The sequence below is a fragment of the Sander vitreus genome, chromosome 1 (assembly GCF_031162955.1).
Source record: "Sander vitreus isolate 19-12246 chromosome 1, sanVit1, whole genome shotgun sequence".
Lineage (NCBI taxonomy): Eukaryota > Metazoa > Chordata > Actinopteri > Perciformes > Percidae > Sander > Sander vitreus.
In genome coordinates this window covers 7,798,564-7,819,892 of record NC_135855.1, presented here as the reverse complement: position 1 = coordinate 7,819,892, position 21,329 = coordinate 7,798,564, and the positions used below count along the sequence as shown (strand labels likewise).

Genomic DNA, 21,329 nt, shown 5'->3' with positions numbered 1-21,329 from the left:
TATGACACCATTTGTAACAACTTGACCACCTCCCCTGCTCCTTTAACCACCACACCTGCCTCCCCCCCTCCACCCTCTCGTTCACTCTCTCATTTCTCTCTGCTGTCCCCTGCGGTCAGGGGGATTAAGAAGTTTGTTTATTGTAGAAAATTGTTAAAGGTAGTCTGTATATGCATGCAGGTGAACTTTTGACCGCTACGTTTGCAACGACGACATACCGCAGACGTCGCGGCTCGCGCCTCTCGATATTTACCGACGTTTGCCTCCACGCCGCCGGGCTTTGGGTTCCGCTTTCGAACCGACTTATGATGTGGGAAGTCTGGGGCCCCTATTTCTACCTTTTTCTGAATTAATATGATGGAAATATTTTTATGTAAAGGGAAACAGGTTACAATCCAAATATAAAAACATAATGGAATATAGCACACATGTAGCCTAGGCATAATTTACTCTTCCCTCCTCTTTTGCATTTTTTGTTGGGGAAGTAACCTCCGTAAATGTGCATATGACAATTATTCACCTCAATTATACATTATTCATTTTAATTTATTAATAAACCCCTGGACTTTAATATTTCAGATGTTTGAGCAAGATTTCTGCTCATGTCCAAAACTTTGTGCACATTCAAAATATAACTCATCCCATCTGTGTTCTCTGAGGTTTGGAGGAGTCATGATATTTTGTGAAAAATAAAGTTATAACAGGCTATTACAAGAATAAAGTCACTATATTTCAGAAAATAATCTACCTGCACCATAGCCTGCTCCGCAATACATGATTGCTCTGCTGATACGGTAGATCTCAGACCTTCTGACAGACACAGAGCCCCGTTTGGGTCTCTGGTCTCTGAATGAGACAAAGTTTAGGGAAGTGGCTGTACACCATTACATCGGAGGTGGAAAACCGAAACTACGGCAGAAATACAGAGCACAAACGCGACACATCTGCTTCAGCATGTCGACAGCAGAGCGCATCCATAAACCTGAAGCTGCACAGCTTTTTACAGCGAGAGTGGACACTAAGCGACGTCCAGTTTCATATTTGTCAGTCAACTTTTCAAAATACATTCGGGAATACACTCAAAACATTAGGGGCTGAAGCACCGGCAAAATCAGCTGACGCCGCGTCTGTGTCACTGTAGAGATCGATTTGTCCGACACGACTGAAGCGTGGTGTCGCGACGTCATACATCCATGGTTGATGCTCCACACCCTTGACCGGCAGCTGATTGCTGGGTTTGGCTTCTCGAGAATTTCAACAGAGTGTCATGGCGGCTCGTTGAGAATACGATCTAGTATTTTACGAAAATAGTTCACTGAAACAGGTTTCTGAAAACATTTTAAGCGAGAAATAGGCCATACAGTTGCTGAATCTGTCTTTATTTCAGATTGCCAAAGGTCAGTTTAAAAGATTTTCGTCTACTTCTACTGGATAGTCGCGTCGCGTTCAACGGATTCATTTGCATAAAGATGGGCATCGGCCAGCTTTTGGACGCGCAGCATTTTTTCAAATGCAGCGCTGCCTTCCCGGAATGCTTTGCGTGCACGTTGAAGTCGCTTGACGTCACCCATAGGAATAGAGTAGAGCGGGGCGCGACAAAAGCGTTGCACGGTCAAATGGATCTCTACATTCAGTGGTGAGGCCGCATTTTTGAAGCGCAGAGGTGTTCGATGCGGGGCTGCACTGTAGAGAGAAATAAACTCAAGTCGTCCTCCACCTGCAGCCTTGATCTGTTTTTGTTTTTAATCAGGGTCAGTGCGGAAAACCCACACTCACACAAGTAGGTGGAGGTGAAGGGGATTAGGACTTTCATATAGCCTTAGTGGAGATCTGGGGGAACTCGCGCTCCACAGACAACCATAAACGCGTGATCAGCATTTCTCCCAGTCTCTGTCACACTGCGGCAGAGGTGCAGCCTCGGACCCCGACCAGGTGAAACCAAACTTTAACCCAGGATCATAGTTCCTAAGTTTTTTCCTACGGTCCTGGCTCCTCCTTAATGCTGACTTCTGTTGACATGGGACAAGGAAACAATGCATTTTAAAGCTAATACACGCACGCACAATTACCGATATCAATAGAGCTGCATACAGTTATTTTTTCTTTGCGTGTCGCGCCTCCTCTGTGGCTCTTTGGCGCCCCCCAGGGGAGGCGCGCCTCACCTATTGAAAACCGCTGCCCTAGACCCTATCCCAACTAGGCTACTTAAAGAGGCTTTACCCTGGGTCTTTACTATATATGATCAATATGTCTTTAGTAATAGTAGCAATATGTATATACGCATATATACCATTGTCATTCAAAGTAGCTCTAATTAAACCTCTTCTTTTTACCACAGCTGGGACAATGATGTGAGCCATAGTCTCTGGTGTCAAACTCCTGCACTTTGATTGTCCTCCACGATATTTTCTGCCACATCATTTCCTTGGTGGTCGGAGGATGACGTGCTGAGGTTTCGGTAAGCGTATTGTCTCACTTCCGGTGCTTCCGTGTCACGGACGCTAGTTTGCTGCTCCAGCAAAAATTTATTGTTTAATTTAGTGTTTAATTGCCTGGATTGCATTTAAACTACACTAGTTATACTCAAGCACTTATAGTTCTCTTTGTCACAGCCCGGTCTGTGACCTCTGGACTTCCCCTGTGTTTCCTGTTTGTTTCCCTGTCTTTCCCTGTGTCTCCTCCTCTGTGTGTGTGTGTGTGTGCTCATAAGCAGGGGCGTGGCTCTACAATCCTTACCAGGCACACCTGACTTCCATTAACCATCAAGCTCAGTATAAGAAACCCGGCTCTCCACTCACTCATTGGCAGATTGGTCAGCTCTCAACATGGTAACTCTCCCAGCCTTTAACGCCAGTGAAGAACGCGATCTTGACATGTTGTTGTGACTCTGCTAAATCTAACCTCACCTGTGTTTCCTCTCTACCAGCACCTGCCTAAGCTGAGACACCCCTGCTGATCCTCTTCCATTGCCTGCCACAGACACCATCTGCTTCCTCCAGGATAGCCACTGCACCTGTTTATCGTTTCACTCACTTCACTTGCAAGTACTTGGACAAAATAAAACTATATCCTCCTATCCATGGTGCCTGAGTCTGAATCTGCCTCTGGGGTCAAAATTAATTGCAAACTGTAACACTGTTCTCTTACAGCAACTGCCTCGCTGATCTCACAATTGTTAAAAACGCTGTTAGCTACTTTAGCTTAGCCATTAGCAATGGCTAATTCCTCTCCCTCTCCTGCTCTCTCTTGCTCGGTGTGTCAAATGTTTAGCTATTCCTCTGCCTCCTTTAGTGATAAAGATACATGTAATAAATGTAGTTTATTTGCTGCGCTGGAGGCCAGGCTTAGTGAGTTTGAGGCACTGCTCCGCACCATGGAATAAAAATCATATACTTCTGTAGCTAGCCAGCGCTCCATAGATGGTGTGGGCCAACATACTGTAGCTTCTGTTAGCAGTCCCCCGGCAGGCCCCGAGCTGCCGGGCGAGTGGGTGACTGTCCGAAGGAAGCGTAGCGCTAGCTCTAAACCAGGGAGCGCACATGGCGGCGGTCTCTCTAAACCGGAGTCTATGGCTAACCACCAACATCTTCGCCTTTCTAACAGTTTCTCCCCACTCAGTGACACACCCGCTGAGAAGCCAACTCTGGTTATTGGGAGCTCTATACTGCGGAACGTGAAGTTGGCGGCCCCAGGGGTCGTGGGCGTCCCTGGGGCCAGAGCGGGTGATGTGGAATCCTATCTAAAGCTGCTGGCTAAAGATACCCGTAAATACAATAAGATCATACTTAATGTAGGTGGTAATGATACCCGATTATGCAAATCGGAGATAACTAAAATTAATGCTAAGTCACTTTGTGCATATGCAAAGACAATGTCGGACTCAGTAGTTTTCTCTGGACCCCTGCCAAACCTGATCAGCGATGTACAGCCACATGTCATCTTTCCACCGCTGGTTGTCGGGGTGGTGCCCAGCTAATGATGTGGGCTACGTAGATAACTGGAGGGCGTTCTGGGGAAAGCCTGGTCTGATTAGGAGAGACAGCATTCATCCCACTTTGGACGGAGCCGCTCTCATATCAAGAAATCTGACCGAGTGCCTAGCACTGCACCTACGCACTTCTCTGTTCTTTCGTTGGAGCAGTTACCCACTCATAGTTCCATAACCACGGTGTCTGTCCCCCGACTCAAATCAGTTAAATCAAAGGTAAACAAAAGAGGAGTTTTACTTAAAAACCTAATTGGAATTATAACCACCACTGCAACGATAGAACAGAATAGGAAAATTAGATGTGGACTATTAAATATTAGATCTGTCTTCTAAAGCAGTACTAGTAAACGATTTGATATCAGATAATCACATTGATCTATTCTGATACTGATATTGATAAAAGTTAAAACATTTAGAGACTGACCCCATTAACATTCCCTGATGGGTATTTTTATGAAATATATAGATTTTAATGGGAGGGAATTACATAGGCTATCGGCATCTTGAGCCGTGTGTTGCCAATGCGCACATTGGTTTGAATTATGTTTTTATATATTTTATTTGCTCTCTCGGTCGCTTCCACTGCCAGGGTTGCAACTGAAATAATAGGCTAAAGCAACGACAGTTTATGGAAAGCACAAGTGTAATTATGGTCAGATCTTGTGCCTGACTGATGGGGAAGATATTGATAAGCGTTGTGATTTACGCATTTACAGCGTCTGCTATTTTTTGCCAGCTTTCCTCCTGTTTTAGGAAGCAGCGACTCTATTGCGTTTTGCCTGCAAAACCGTGTCTGTGTTCTTCATGTTTATGTAGAATTATAATTTGCTCTTATTATATACAATATGCGACTCTGGTAGATGTTTGCGATTGGTCGTGCTGTGCAAACACCGCCTCTTTTATGTGAACGCGCGCACCGCTGGATTGGGAAACCCTGGGTTAATTGAACTAGTTGTTAACCACCGTCGTGACATGGCCTTTATTTATTTTATTTAGCTGAAGACAAGAAAGGGGAGAGAGAGGGGGGAATGACATGCAGCAAAAGGTCGCAGGTCAGAGTCAAACCTGGGCCCGCTGCGTTGAGGAGTAAACCTCCATATATTGTTTGCTCTCTACCAAGAGAGCTATTCGGGTGCCCAGGACTTGACCACTTTAAAGTGGCGCTATGCAGTTTTGGCAATTTCTTCGCCGTTTTCCCTGCTTTTTGCTCGCAGGTTTCTCTATAGAGCTCCACCTACAGCTTCGGAATAGATATTTGGCAACGCTGTCGTAAAAACTCATTGGCGACTCTCCCCCCTCCCATCTTCTCCCTCTGGTCATGTGCATTTGTTTTCAAAGAAGCCGGCGAACGCACAGAGCCATGTCCACTGAGGTTTTTCTCGGAATATTACCCTTCTCTCCCGGGTCCATAACATTATTTTTTTTTCCTACAATGGCCAGGTCAGCATGGGATTTGCAGGCTTCTGTTTGTCTCAGTTCTCGCCATTCTGAAAACGCAGGTCCGATGTTTACTCGTGTCTGACTCCTCGCTCGGTCAGTCTGCCGTTTCCTCTTTCTCTGTTTCTCCGACAATGCTTTCCTAGCTTTCTGCTTCTTTTTTGCTGGCTCAGCCATGACGATAGTGTGAAAAACTCCATAGCTACCTTAGCCGGTTCCTGGATGGGGGCGTGTAGCATCGTGTATGTGTGCAGTGCCGTGAAGCAATTTGTTACAGTTGTTGCGACCTGATATCACGCGATACTTCCTGATATTTGCAAGGGTGGTTTTTCCGCTCACAGGCGCTAGGGGGGAGCGAGACGACCACCATTCAACCTGAAAAAAGTCATATAACCATTCCAATGACTCCGAAGCTGTTCAGTTAAGGTAAATTAAGCTAAAAAAAACTGCATAGTTCCCCTTTAAAGCAGCAGCACAGACGCAGACAGCCAGGTTGCCTCTTTGACGAAACCGCAGCAGTGCACACTGGAGAGAAACTGAAACTAAAGTATCAATCTTATTATAGTGGTATTGATCAATATCAAAGCCCCAATGTCAACAGCTGTGTGGCAGGAAACCCTGTCATCTTCCATCTCCATATTCAGACACTCCCCTCTCAAACCCAAATCACTCTACAAAAATATAAGAGTAAATTGCAAAGTTGCAAAATTGTGTATTGCTATAACCACAGCCTCCTATATAAGCATAATAAGATAAAAGCCAAGTTAGCCATACGCTGCAATAAAAGCAGCTTTAGATAAATGGCAGCTCAGCATTTAGCAGCTTATGATCACAATAGAGCAAGGATCACTGGCTGTTTTTGTTCACAGCAGTCACACACACCAATAACAACGTTTCTTTGTTATCAGAGTGCATTAGATCAACAGCAAGGGAAGAGACAAATATGCTTGACTCACTGTGCCAGGAAGACAAGCAGCTCAACCTCTGCTCGGTATCAAGACACTGACAATGAGAGGACGTTTGTAAAGCTCTTGTGTATTTAATGAGTTTTTTTCAGCAATCATGGTCTATAGTGAAGGACTCAGCTGTCAAAAAGGTTCCTACGTCAAAGAGTGCAACACCCCCCAAAGAAAGGTCAACCATGTGTATTTACAGCCGTTCTACAGGGGTGTGTGTGTGTGTGTTACTCTTCACCAAGCCACAGGTCGGCTGTTGTTTTTTTTCCCCATCCTTCTTACCACCCTTGGCACAAACCACAGCCAAGACATACGATCCACAAACAACATTTATTTTACGACTGTTCACACATTTCCTGACCGCGCACCTCTGGTTTTCCGGCTCCAGTTGCTCAGCATTTTTAACCCAGTTCAAATAAACAATATCTCACCGAACCACTTCCTTCTGTCTGTGCTGTGTGACTGCATGTAAAGGGACAGTGTAATTAGACAAGCGCCAGTTGTGTCAATTAACTCACCTGGCCCTGCTCTCACAATCTATCCCCACACCTCTTCCCCCCTGCAGCTGTAGGCAAACCATGATGAGGCCTGCTGAACACACTCTGCAGCTGCGCCTGTTTCATTTAAAAAACATAGATTTTTGTCTACACTGTGAAACAATCAGAAAATAAAGTTATATTTCTCTTATTCACAGCGCCGCCGCTCTCTCTCTCGCTTGCTGGAGACACACGTCTGCAGCCTGCAGTTCAGTGTGGCCGCTGGTTCATGCAAATCTCTCTCTTTCTCTTGCAATTGGATTTATAAGGAAACACTCAAATGGGGCTGTTTTAGGTAGCTTGCTAGTATATGCTATAATAGCTTGCTAGTCTCGAATTGCCAGACTAATCTACAATGTGCTGCAGAGGAGGGTCTGGCTAGTCCACACAGCATTACTGGATGGGAGAAAAACGTGTTATGTTTTTTAGCATTTCTTTAAACCAATCACAATCTTCTTGGGCGGCGCTAAGTGCTTGACGGAGCAATGGTGCTTTTGCAAAATAGCCTCGGGAAGGAACTTTTGGTGGAACATATGTACGTTCAAAGGTTGATTTAATCGTGCAACAGAAAACTCTTACCTCTTACTTAACCATAGTCCTCATAAATGCACCGGCGTTCAGAATGCCAACACAAAGAAAGAGAAAGGTGAGGGGCTTCCGGCGAAATTTCTGGCGGCACCTGAACCATCCCAGAAATGAAACATTGTTGATATACACTAATAGCTTGCAGGCATTGGGAAGGGTTCTTTTTAACATGTAAATATCGACGTGTTCTCTGGTGCCATTATTGCTGTAAGGCTTTTTCTTTCCACTGCTGACTCTTTCTGTCATTCAGATCATATGGTTCAAAGTGTAAATCAAGTATTCCTTTAAAATGATTGTTTCATCAAAACATTCCTCTTGTCATGGCACCCTATCTTACTATCTTCTGCATTGCATTGCTGTCAGGCAGGTGAGGAGGGGCTTACCTAGTCACAAGGTCATTGATAGTAATTAAGAGGAAGATTGGGAGCAGCTGCAAGTTTGGGAGAGTTTGAGGATGTTAGCCACGGCAGAGGACGGTCAAATCCCCTTTTCCCCATTAAGTTGTAATATTGCAACCTGATCTCACAGAATTCCGTGAAATGAACACGGCCCCTTAACTCAAAATCTGTGGCAGTTTCACAGAATCACAAAACATTCCGTGATGGGCCCACGGAAGAATTCCGTTAAATAAACACGGCCCTTAAGTTAAGGAAAAGGTCATGGGTGGGCTTACGGTTCCGTGACATGCGGGAAGAACGGGATGGAAAAGAAGAAAACTTGACATGCGGGACACGAACCCCGGTCTCCTGGGTGACAGTCCTGTGTTTGACCCATCCACCACTCCAACCAACCTCCTTATGCAGAATTTTGGCCTTACATAGTACTCGCTACCGTAGTCGCTCTTAATGCTGTGTCATCTTCTCATTTACTTTACATTGGTATTGTTTTCTGTGGTGGCCACATGGATTTTTCACACATTCCGTGCCACCACCACGTAATGCGCTGTTAACAATTCATGATCATTTCACGGAATTCTGTGCCACCAGGCTGGTTAATGTTATTGTCCGCGTCTGTTAAATGTCAATGGAGCACCGACTAACCAGTGTCGGAGCACGGAGAGCAAGCTGACCCGGGCAACGGGGCGACAAGTAGAGCCATTTCACCTTTTGCTGGCTAAACTCAACTGCAACAGCCCTTAAAAGGATGCTGTAGAGCTACCCAGACATGATGGAAATATGAAAGGAGGATGGAGATTGGTGAAAAATAATAAAGTTGTGTTAAGTGTGTACCTGCAGCTAAACAGGCAGCAGCTTGATGGGCACAGTGGGTTGTTTTTCTCTCTCTGTGGTTTGAATGCTGTTATCACTGTGTTAGGAGGAGATTCACAGCAGCATGATTTAAGATAGACCTGTCAGCATGGAGACACACTGACTGCAGACAAGCATGCAGCTATGCTCCGCCAACCACAATGCGCACATACACACATACACTCGCTGCATAACATCTCAGTGGCTTATGCAAATTGAACACTATCTCTCTCACACACACAAACTCCGACACACACAGCACAGCAGAGCGTCTCGGTGATGGTTTTGAGGCCTGAGGCGAGGTGCTGGAAAGAGACCAGATGCCATTCGAACGCTATTTACAACATTTGAGTTGGGTCTTTTTCAAATAAACACGATCGCGGCAGTTATCAGTTAATGACAATCAGGCAGGAGATGTGGAGTGGAGCCAGACGACGGCAGCATGTCGATGCAGAATGAAGACATCCTGAGAATGAAATGTTCCTCTCTTCCCTAACTGCCAGTCCATCACGAATGCTGCAGAGCTTAGCAAATGTCAGAGGGGAATTTAAGAGGCTAATCAGAGTGCATGTCATGTCAGGAAGGAATGTGGGAAACTATTTCTTTTCAAATCACCCACCAGTTTGTTCAAGAGCCTGAGACTGAAGAAAGGTGTGGAAGTGCCAAGCAGGAGAGATGCCAAGAGCTGCCAGTTTGTGTTTATGAGAAAAACAGATCCGGGCTTTGGCATTCCACACGTACTTGACAGGCTTTAGTGATATGGGGTGGGACGATAAAATGCTACAAAACGTTTAAAGTATGAGTGGTTTCTTGAACATCACCGGGTGATGTTCAGGTGAAAACCAAAGTTAATAACTAACATCCAGTACCTGTTCAGACAAGGTTTTGCTCTTTTGTCATCTTCTCTGTATGTTCTGTTTGTCTTCCAGAGCAAGTTTTCATGTGCTCTACAATGTCCATGTAGCCTGACAAGCCAGACCCACATCAAGATGTTGGGTCTGGGAACTCACCATTGGCAGGGCTCAATCTGAGGGGCGGGATAAACGGTTGTCTTTCAAATTCCCTCTGCACTCATAGCCAACCAGAGCAATGCTAGTTGATAAATTAAACCTTTGCCGTATCCGGTCGGCAAAACTCCGAACACATCTTCCTTTTTTAAGAATGACATCAGTGCTTAACTCCAAGTTTTCCAGAGTCGCGGCCAAAGCTGATTCGAAAGACTGCTGTTCGCCAGCAGTAGCAGCCATCATCTTTGTTTTCAAGTAGCAGGGAATTCACGCGGAACCGTCGCAACTCTGCCGTCCTTATGTTAAGCCCGCCCACCGACATTAAACACGATGTGATTGGCCTGACCAGAATTTGGTTTTTCCAGCTCGCAAGCCAACGGAGAGTTGCTAGACTGACCCTGGCTGCAAATTACATAGATTTCTAGGCTAATGTCCATGCACAGTATACAGTATAGGCTAGATTACTGTGGGGGTCAGGGCGTCCCTTTTTGCTTTGTTGTCAGTTTGCCCTGTGCACTTGGTCTCTGCCTTGTGTGGAAGTACATGGAGAGTTTGTGTCAGGTACCATTGAGAGGACTCTTTGAGCAGACAACACAAAAGTCTCTTTATTGAGTGTTAAACACAAAAAGGCAAGCAAAACAATGGACAACACAGAAGCAGGGGCAGGCTGAGGTAAAAAAATCTAAAAGGTCAGGCAGTGAGGCAGAGGAACAGACAAGGGCTAGGCTAAATCCTCATGATCTGGAAAACGGGGAAAAAGTCACTAACAGGTCACAAAAATAAGGCTCGAACAAGTGGCTTGAGAGCTTGGCATGAACGCACAATTTGGCAAAGGCTTGGGGAAGAATGAAGCTAAAATAGGAATCCTAACCAGCTTGATTGCACAAGTGATTGTTTGCAGGTGCGTGTTTGCAGCTCCTGAACAGTGTTGCCACAGTTACTTTGAAAAAGTAACTTAGTTACTTTACAGATTACTTGATTTTAAAAGTAACGAAGTTAGATTACTTTATTAGTTACATTGAACAACTGCCGACAACATCCCCACAGCCTCAACATAAAAAAGACAACCGGTTTACTGTGAGGCAGCTCGGCATTGCCAGTAGTAGGGATCTTGTTTATTATGGCACGAAAGAGAGCGAGTCAACCATGTTAAGGGCAGCATTTCCGCTACAACATACTGCCCGATCAACTTCTTTAACTCTCCCCCACTTACTGGTTTTGCACCGAGGTCCAGCTTTTGTTGTTTGGGTGGTGGGGGACCTCCTGCTCTCTGCTTCGCACCACCTGGTGGGACTTGCTCTGTAAGTTTGACTGCAGTGCTGCGACTTCAAATGTTTCTTCAAATTTGACGTAGTGTTTTTGTAGCTAGATAGCACTTTGTCGCAACCAGCACAGAGTGTACAACGAACCTTAATATTGCCGTCTTTAGCTGACACAAACTCAAAATAGTGACTGTATTTCCAGCTAGAAAACGCACATCTCTCTCTCCTCCCTCCATTGTTGTTTACGTTTGTGTTGCTGCGTGGTACAAGTGAACTGTCCACATGCTGAAAACGTGACCTGTCCTCATGCTGAAAACGTGACTTGTCGCATACGTTACTTCACTCCCCGAGATGCAAGAAGAAAGCAAAAATATATATTTTTACTAAGGAAAATGACAAAAATAGTAACGCACAGTGACTTGGATAAGTAACTTTAATCTGATTACTGGTTTGGAAATAGTAACGCGTTAGATTACTCGTTACTGAAAAAAGTGGTCAGATTAGAGTAACAGACTAAGTAACGCGTTACTGGCATCACTGCTCCTGAGTACACACAAACACAACAGTGTACAACATGCTTGCAGGGTGAATGTGTTGCATGGTTAGGGGCAGGGAAAGCCTTACAGTGGAGGCATTGATGAGCTTGGATATGGGAAAAAAGGGCTGACAAACCTGGGTTCCAACTAAAGGGATAGGCCCTCAGGGGAAGATTGGTGGAAAGCCAGACCCTTTGTTAGATGCGGTAGCACAGAGCTGCAGACCATTGGCTCCCAAGAAGATTTGGTGATAAAGTCAACTGAAGGGGGTTTTCTTCCAAATTGGTTGTCTTTTTTTTTTACATGTACATGGTTATTTTGAAAAACTGAGACATTTCCCTTCGTTTGTGCCCTTTGTTTACACGCAAACGAAGAATTCGCCTCTGAAAACGATTCTTTCTAAAAACTCCGGCCAGAGTGGAAATTTTGGAAAACGTTGTTTGCACGTTTGCATGTAAACTGAGACACACAGAGGTTTAGGCAGCTGAGGAAGTGAGGAAGAGAAGAGAGAGGAAGTGATTCGTTGCTGTTGTTGCTATTTTCGGGATTCTGATTGGCTAACGTGGGCTTGGCATGCTCTTGACAGCATTGACGGCATATATACACGGGTACGTGTAAACAAACACTTTTCTGAAAACTGACAGCTGTGCACGATGTTATTTTTGAAAACTGAGAGGTTGAAATGTCCGTTTATGAAAATAGCCGGCTACGTGTAAACGTACCATAAATGGGAAATGGGCAGTCAGTGGACTGATAATGTCTAAGTGGATTGGTAGATGGGGAGAATCTTTCACCTTGGAGCATTATTTGAGGAAGTGCAAATAGTCCGGGTATGTGTTGTTGTTTTTTTCCGCACTTCACTGCAGTTCCTTTCAGATGTTACTTAAAGGAATGTCCTGTCAAGGCTTTTGCGTTTTGGAGGTGAAATACACTGGAGACTGTTACAAGTCTCCAGGTTTAACCATGAAGTTTAAAGACATGAGTGATTTAGAGCTGCAAAGATTAATCGATTAGTTGTCAACTATTAAATTAATTGCCAACTATTTTGATAATCTATTAATCGGTTTGAGTTATTTTTTTATTTATATTTTTTTTATTCTCTGATTCCAGCTTGTTAAATGTGAATGCCTTCTAGTTTTTCCACCTCTCTGACAGTAAACTGAAAATCTTTGAGTTGTGGACAAAACGAGGATGTCATCTTGGGCTTTGGGAAACACTGATGTACATTTTTCACAATTTTCTGACATTTTATAGACCAGACAACTAAACGTTTAATCAAGTAAATAATAGACAGATTAATCAACAGTGAAAATAAGCGTTAGTTGCAGCCCTACAGTGATTACTAGTTCTGCTGTTTCCTTGGCTGTGGGCAAATTAATTAATGGGACAGAGTGAACTGCCTTAGAGAATCTGTTGATAAGGATGCAGATGTTACCTTTAGAAATTGGTAGTCCCATGACAAAATCATGGGCAATGTGCGACCAGGCTCGGAACAGGAAGAGGTCTTTGGAGGCTAGCCGGGGGTTGGTTTCTGTTCTAGTTCTGGACACACGTGTCACAGAGAAAAACACTCCACCTCCTCCTTCATGGAGGATCACCAATAGTGCCGAAAAATTAACACCTGCATCTGGGCCACGCCTTGGTGGCAAGCCAACTTAGAGCCATGTTCCAAGGTCAACACATCTGGACGAACAGATGGGGAACAAACAAGCAGTTAGGGGGGTGCATTACCTGACTATATCAAAACTGACCCTATCAAAACTAACCACATAAAGTTCCTGAAAGACCTCTTCTAACACAGGCCAAATATATCTATCGATGACACCATCTCCCTTGCCCTCCACACTGCTCTCTGCCACCTGGACAAGAGGAACAATATGTGAGAATGCTGTTCACAGACTAGAGTTCAGCATTTAACACCATTGTGCCCTCCAAGCTGCTCTCTGTGATTGGATCCTGAGCTTCCTGATGGGCAGACCCAGGCTGTGTGGATAGGCATCACCACATTCTTCACCCTGACCCTTAACATTGGCGCCCCCCAGGGCTGCATGCTTAGCCCTCCTGTACTCCCTGTTTACGCACAACTGCGTGGCCACACACAGCTCCATCATAAAGTTTGCTGACAACACGACCGCCATCGGCCTGATCACAGACGGTCTACAGAGAGGACGTCAGAGCTCTGACATCTTGGTGCCAAGACAACAGAGTTTGAGATGGATCTCGAAGGACCTGGTTGTGGACTACAAGAAGCGACGGTGTCCTGAGATAACTTTATTTATTAAATTTATAGGGATTTATTGCCAAGTAAGTAACACTTACAAGGAATTTGCCTTGGTTGTTTGTGCATACATAAACATATTAAACATTAATATGAAATAAACAAACAATTAATACAGAAACAAATATGTACATATAACTGTTTAACAAAAACTGGGGAGAGTAGTTCCTTGGTCATCTTTTCTTGATTTTTGTCTGGGTGGGTGGTGATGATGATGAGGGGGATGTGGGATGTTCATGTTGCAAATTGTATGTTTTGTGTGTTGTGTTAAAAAAAAAAACATTGTTAATCACAAAAAAGAAAGAGAAAAAAAAGAGGCTGTATGGATTAGTGCAGGATGTGCAAAAATGTTGCGGTATATGCAAAAGTTCAGGATATATAGAATGTGCAGAGGACAGGTATAGTCCACGATGAGGATTAAGGGGGCTTTCACACCTATCTTGTTTGATCCGGACTTTCGTACTTTTCAGTTTGATCCGAACGAAAATTACAGGTGTGAAACCTCACCCGGATGACGGTCAAACGGTCAAAACTTACCATCGAGAGTATCCTGACTGGCTGCATCACTGCCAGGTAACAGAGCCCTTGCAGTTGCTGCTCCATAACTGTGAAACCAGCTGCCATTAGATATCAAGAAGTGCTCCCTCCATTTCTGTTTTTAAATCTAGGCTAAAGACACATTTTTACTCACTGATCTCTTAATCTGTTATCATGTCTATAATTCTGTATTTGTGAATTGCTGCTTCTTGTTGTTGTTGTTGTTGTTGTTGTTGTTGTTGCATGGCATGTTCTTTTTGTGTTTTCTTTCTACAGCACCTTAGTGCTTTTTTGTACTGTGTTTAAATGTGCTCTGGAAATAAACTTTACTTACTTACTTATTGCCTGGTATGGTAGTTGCGCCGCTCTCAAACGTAAGGCTCTACAGAGGGTGGTTAAAACTGCTCAGCACATGAGCACCTGGGTAGCTTACCTGGTAGAGCGCATGCCCTACAGAGGCTTAGTCCTCAATGCAGCTGCGGGTTCAGTTCTGACCTGCGGCCCTTGGCTGCATGTCATTCCCCCTCTCGCTCCCTTTTCATGTCTTAAGCTGTCCTGTCAGAAAGAAAGGCCTAAAAATGCCCCAAAAAAAGAATCTTAAAAAAGAAAGCTCAGCACATCACCAGGATGGTGCTGCAATTACTGTCTATATATGTATAGATAGACACAAGTATTTGGCAATTATGCCTTAATTAATAAGAAAAAACTAAATATTCAATAAGGTCAAAAATGGAATCATGTAATCTAAACTAAACAATTAAAAAAATAGAAGCCAACTAAATAAAAGCCAAACCGGATATCCAGTTGTACCGGAAGTCCGGCTTGTCTCCATTCTAGAGAAATGGCTATTCTCATTCTTACATTAGCAACAACTCTTGATGTGTAGCAACTAATGTGTTTCAAGGGCGGATTTGTTCTATCGAGACTCGTCGCTGCACTGTTTTGTGCTATACAATAACATTAACTTAAAGGTTGCGTTTTAGTTGGTCTCTAATTTATATGTAACGTTAGTTACGTTAGTTTTGCTGTTAGCTACCAGCTCGCTAGCGCGTTAGCTGCCAAGCCGAGAGACCGAGCCATCGGTCATCTAGCTACTGTTAGAGTCTGTTAATGAGAAATAAATAGGACCTAATACCAAAAGAGAACTGTCGTTTTGTTTCAATAGAAGTTAATTGACCCGCTCCTAAATGCCCGAACAAGGCCCTAGGATGAATGGGTTTTCTCTCGGCGAACTATGCTGGCTGTTCTGTTGTCCGCCTTGTCCGAGTCGCATCGCGGCCAAGCTAGCTTTCCTCCCACCGGAGCCCACGTACTCGGTGCACGCCGATGCTAACGGGGTAACTAGCTTACATCTAACCGAACGGGCGGACTGGCAGTACTCTCAGCGAGAGCTCGATGCAGTGGAAGTTTTTACCACCAGAAGCAGTCGGGGTAACCGGGTCGGGTGTATGTTTGTGCGTTGCGCCCCGAACAGTCGTTACACGCTGCTGTTTTCCCACGGTAACGCCGTGGACCTTGGGCAGATGTGCAGTTTTTACATCGGCCTCGGCTCCAGGATCAACTGCAACGTGTTCTCCTACGATTACTCAGGCTACGGAGTCAGCACCGGCAAGCCCTCTGAGAAGAACCTGTATGCGGACATCGAGGCGGCCTGGCAGGTCCTGAGAAATAAGTGAGTATGCGCTATGACAGTATTATGGTTCAGCACATGACCTCAGTTTGGTGTTCATGTAGTACACTAGCCCCAATACATGCTCATATTTGGAAAGTTATAAGCTAAAGGTTTCTCATTTTTAACCAGTTGTGTGGTCTAAAAAGTCAACATGGGCAAAATGCGCATAAAAATACGTTGATGGAAACCCCACTACATACATGAAGGTAATGTTCATGTGGGAAAAAAGCTAACAATTTTTTTTAGAATAAGTGATAAGAACTTCAAAAGTACTCAAAGAAGTAGACCCTTTCAGCAAGTATAGTAAACCCTTGTTTTTGCACCAACAGTTTAGTGAATATAAAATTACGTTTGCAATCAGAAACAGGCGGAACCATAAAAATAGGTGCCACCTAGGGCTTCACGATAAGAGGAAAATATGCGATAACGTCACGATAACGATATTACTTGCGATACATAAACTGATATTAAAGTGTACTTTTTTCTGCTGCTTTCAGTATTGTGCTAAGATACAGCAAATTGCTTGTTGAATTGAAAAGAAAAATTCCAACAATACTTTATTGAACATTGAATTGGACATAAAAAGCATCATTAAAAAAAATGACAGTTACATGTTAAAGTGTAGTTTTCTACTGATTCTCTCCTTCAACTAATTAAAAAAAATCTTTGTCTTTCATGATATGTTGCATCCTTTCGCAATGTGTTTATTGTGCAAGTTGATATGGCCATAACGATAAAAAAAAACTATATTGTGTAGCCCTAGTGCCACCTTAGCTGATTCATACCCCATTCCCTCATCTTTTTTCAGGCATTTAGTTTTTCTGTTTGTCTATTTTAGCATTAACTCCTTGTTTTGCGGGGACCAGAGCTATATTTGTGACAATCTTCAGTCCCAGTCTCTGTGGTCTTGCTGGGGATTGTGTGGTTGGTTGGGCCACAGAGATTTTCCTGGCATTGATAGCTTCATCTTATTAAAATGTTTGATGCTATTTCAGGTGGTTGTACATATTTGTGGTTATATTTGCTTGAAATTTGCTTGTTTTAACCTGTCAACATCTTTTGAATCCAAAAAAAGGTTCCAAACAGCAGATTTTTTTGTCATGACGGGGCTTTCATAATGGCATTGTTCTGTATCACCATCACTGTGATACTTTTAATTCTGTTAAATGTTTGTTTTTCCTGTAAAGCTTCTTCTCTCTATGCACAGTTTGTTGCATAGCCTAATGCACACTTAAGATTTGTGGACAGAGCTTAGGGTGACATTTGCAATTCTTGGTTTGATCCCTGTTAAAGGCAAGCAAATGTGGCAGAATCAATGTCATGTGAGAATGAAATAGGAACAGAGGCCTGAATTTAGATTGTCATTTAAATACAATTAATCATGCTGCGTTAAGGGCTAGAATTATGTGGAACTGTTATGTTGTGGTGTCTCTCACAATAAATGGATTTGGTGATAAAGCTGAGGCTTAACTTCATTCTCATATGTAAACATTTTGTAATGATTGATTGGGGGCTCTACTGAATACATTTTTAATTTTTTTTTATTCGAAGCTTCTATTGAGGTTCTTGAAAGAAGCTTTGGTATTTTATGACCTCACCAACCCTAAAAGATGACTCAGTTTGAATAGTGATTCATTTGATTAAATGAGTTAGTCTTTTTTTATTAAATTAACTTTCTTTCATGAATATAACTCATCAGTTTTGTCAACATAAATACTTGCTAATCCAATAAGGGCATAAAATAGTGATGCAATAATTGCACTCTTAGGTTCTTAACAACATTATGCCATGACCGAAACAACACTTTGGAGTTATTGTAAATGTTTGGATCACAGGAGTTGAAAACAATCCTAAACAGCCAATCAAATTCTACAATTAGTACAATAATATTAGTGTAGCCTAATCTTCATCTGCAGCTGTGTAGAATTACCGTGTTTAAACAGAATTAGTAGACATGGGGGGAAAAAAGCATTTGAATGTTAATTGAGACTTTGAATGTCAACGTTATGAATGAAGCTTCAAACTATTTGCTACAGCCCTTTCAAGTCCTAATGCTTCCTGCTACCAGAACAACTGACACTGACTATTTCAGATTTTCTTTTACAGTCATGATGCCCAGTTATGGTGTGTATGTATATATATATATATATATATATATATAATTCATCCTCAAAGTTTTATAGTGAGTCTCTTGTCCTAATGTTGTATTCACAGCGCCCACACTGTGCTTTTGCGCCGTGAAATTTGCGTCATGGTCGCATCCATGCGAGTCGAAATATTTCACCCTGAGCGATCAGAAGTCGCATGAGTAATACACAACATAACAGTGTGATGCACCAAAGTCCAGTGTTCTGTGAGACAGCTGGCAGCCAGTGGGTACTTTGTCCATCCATGTGTGGGGTCATAATCCTCTATCAGGACGACTGCTCACTTCTGCCTAGTTGCTGCTTATCAGAGGCAGGATTTGTCCAGGCCAACAGATTGGTCACACCCAAGCTGTTATCTGAAGAGCTCTTATGATGGCATCACTTCACAAGACATACAGCCCAGCACCTCCTGCCCAAAGTGTGTCTGTCTGTCTGTGTCTCTCTCTCTCTACCCACCCACCACTGTCTGGTAACATTTCAAATGGTTCTCTACAGTGGACCACCCAGTGCATACCTGACACCAGGTATCCCCTTGGTCTCTAGAGTGTTTTTCCAAGTGCGCTCTAAAGAATTCAGATATAGTCATTCTCCTTTGCAAGTTTTGGTACTGAATGGAGTATGGTCCGTCTCATGTCTTCTAATAGAGCATGGACTGTTTATTAGCTTTAACGCATGCTGCACCCAGTTGATGTCGGTTCGAATCTACTGAACTTCCCTTCTCAACTACAACATGCAGTGGTTTCACTAAGCAATGGATAAATATTATGAATACATTTGCACAAAACATTTTAAAGATTTTATTAGTAAACTCCAACACTGAGTAGAGCTGGGCACATTATTCAACACTTATAATTTACACATTGGAATGTGTACATTTAAAGGTTTCTGTCAATGTTTTTGTCATGCTTGTATGATCAAAACTCGTGAAGCTAAATACATGACAAAGTTATCCAAATCCTTTTAAATGTGCCTCCAGGCCTTTGCTTGCTTCAAAAGAAGTACCTGTCATATTGTCTAACCATGTGTGAGGGCTGTGTCTTCCAATTTATATTATTTTTCTGTCTGTCTGTGAACAGATTATCAAGGACTATCATCTTCATCCTAACACCGGAATAGTCTCATCACTGTGATACAACAGTCATCTCCGTTTGCACTCCTCACTCTCTTTATAAGACAGTTATCAGACCGATGGGTCTGATAAATGTCTGTCTATAGCCTAGTCTATGTCTATGTATTTCTCACACCAGTCTTTCCCTTAGTTCCACATTTCTACTGCTAGTTATGATACCGACCTGCAGACTGCCACGGTGTTGCCATAGAGCTCTCCTCTGTCATCTGTGCAAATGCATGTGCAGCCTCTATGGTTAGACAGATATTGGCCTTTTATTAAAATAGGATATCTACCATTGAGGACTGTCTATTAATGACACAATCCACAGTGTGATCTTGAAGTCTTGCATTTTATGACATTGATTGTGTACGGTGAACTCTCAACCTGAATTGATTGATTAGGCCTGTCACGATAACACATTTTGCTGGACGATAATGTCCCAGAAATTATTGCGATAAACGATAATATTGTCCTTCCGAGACCATCCAATATAATGATAATGGAATAATAATGCAGGTACACCTTTTCAAAGATCAATACACTTTTATTTCCAAAGAATATTCAACACTGGAACTGGAAGACATTTTAAATATCCACAATATGTCTTTGAATGCAGCATTCCTCGAGTGTTTGTGCGATAGACTGCAGACTCTGTACTACATTTAACAATTATTTATTAAATATAAAATTTAAATAGTATATCATTAATAAATTATCGATTTATATCTGCCACATGGTGAGTAAATGTACCAAAATAGTTCTGTTTTTCAGTCTTCATTTTGGCGAAGGTGCAGCTACTTTCTTCTGCTGTCTGCAGACCAGAGCTTCGCGGGGGTGGGCACACACACACACACACACACACACAAACAAACACTGGCGCAACTCTGACACACTTTCCGCACTCAGTGTCTGCGGACAGCTGTAGGCTTATACCGGTGATGATGATGACTTTCCTGAAACCGCTTGAGAGACAAGTCCACAGCGTGTATGTCCGAGCCTGTCTCCACCGCCTACACCTGCAGGTTGTCAACTGTGTGGTTTGGAATGAAAGGGAGAAAACAGGACCCAGAGTAACACGGCGGATACCGCCCATATATTTTTTTGTTTTTTTTTGACGGCGCCTTAACTGCAAAGTGCTGCGGGAAAACCTGCTCCAACTCCCAACTAGCGTTTCTCTGTCTCTCCGCCTGGAGTCCCGCCCCACACAAAGACCATGCGACTGGGTTCACTCCTCTCTACGCTAAGGAACCGAGAGTGGTCCTCCAGTCTCAGAGAGAGAGAGAGAGAGAGAGAGAGAATGCAAATTGAAATTATCGCGGCCGGAAAAATGATCGAGCTCTTTTTTTTTTTAATCGTGCGATTAATTGATTTATTGACTATCACCACAAGCCTAATTATGATGTAACCTTTAGATCAGATTCCATACAAGTGTACATCAATATTTGCTAGAGTTGGGTCATTTTCCGGGTTTCACCGGTCTGATCCTGTGTTCGAAGCTAAACTGGTTTGATTTGTGTTTGGGTTTGATTTTATGCTAATCAGATGAACCGGCATTCGTCACTGTGACACCTTCTGGCAAATTAAAAAGTGGCCTACATAAGCAATGTGCCGATGCCGTCACGGCTCTAAATCCAACTTGTATTGCAAGCAGTGTTGGACAGTAGCGTTACTACTTCTCAATAGCTCTGCTGTTTTTCTGAATCAAATAGCTTTTCAGTAGCTTAGCTCTTTTATCGATCAATTAGTGCAGTAGCTCAACACAAGCTACATTTCCCCGAGCATTCTGAAGCTCAAGCACATTATTTCAGTTTTAGTGCATCTCTTAAAACTGCTGAGGATCACTGACATCATGCCAAACTTGGGCGTGTATGTCGTGTACATGGATGTATCAAAAAATAGCTCAGATATAGTGAACTTCTCCTCTCATTATGGTCTCTTTGATCAGTTTCACTCGGGAGTGGCTAAGACAAGTGCGAAACCTAGTGGTAAAATTTAGTATACTGGTCTGGTGTTTGGCTTGAAATCAAACT

At 43.2% G+C, this 21,329-nt stretch overlaps 1 protein-coding gene and 1 pseudogene across 1 annotated transcript in view; both read left to right on the top strand.

Annotated features, from left to right (window-relative positions):
• Nucleotides 1–3,214: 3,214 nt before the first annotated feature.
• On the top strand, nt 3,215–4,163 carry LOC144521604 (uncharacterized; annotated as a pseudogene).
• An 11,023-nt stretch (nt 4,164–15,186) lies between these two features.
• Nucleotides 15,187–21,329, top strand: part of abhd17c (abhydrolase domain containing 17C, depalmitoylase) — a 33,827-nt gene continuing 27,684 nt past the window's right edge. The window contains exon 1 of the mRNA XM_078258789.1: nt 15,187–16,041. Within this exon, the coding sequence (XP_078114915.1) occupies nt 15,557–16,041 (485 nt within the window). The 5' untranslated portion in view covers nt 15,187–15,556. The remainder of the gene's footprint in view (nt 16,042–21,329) is intronic.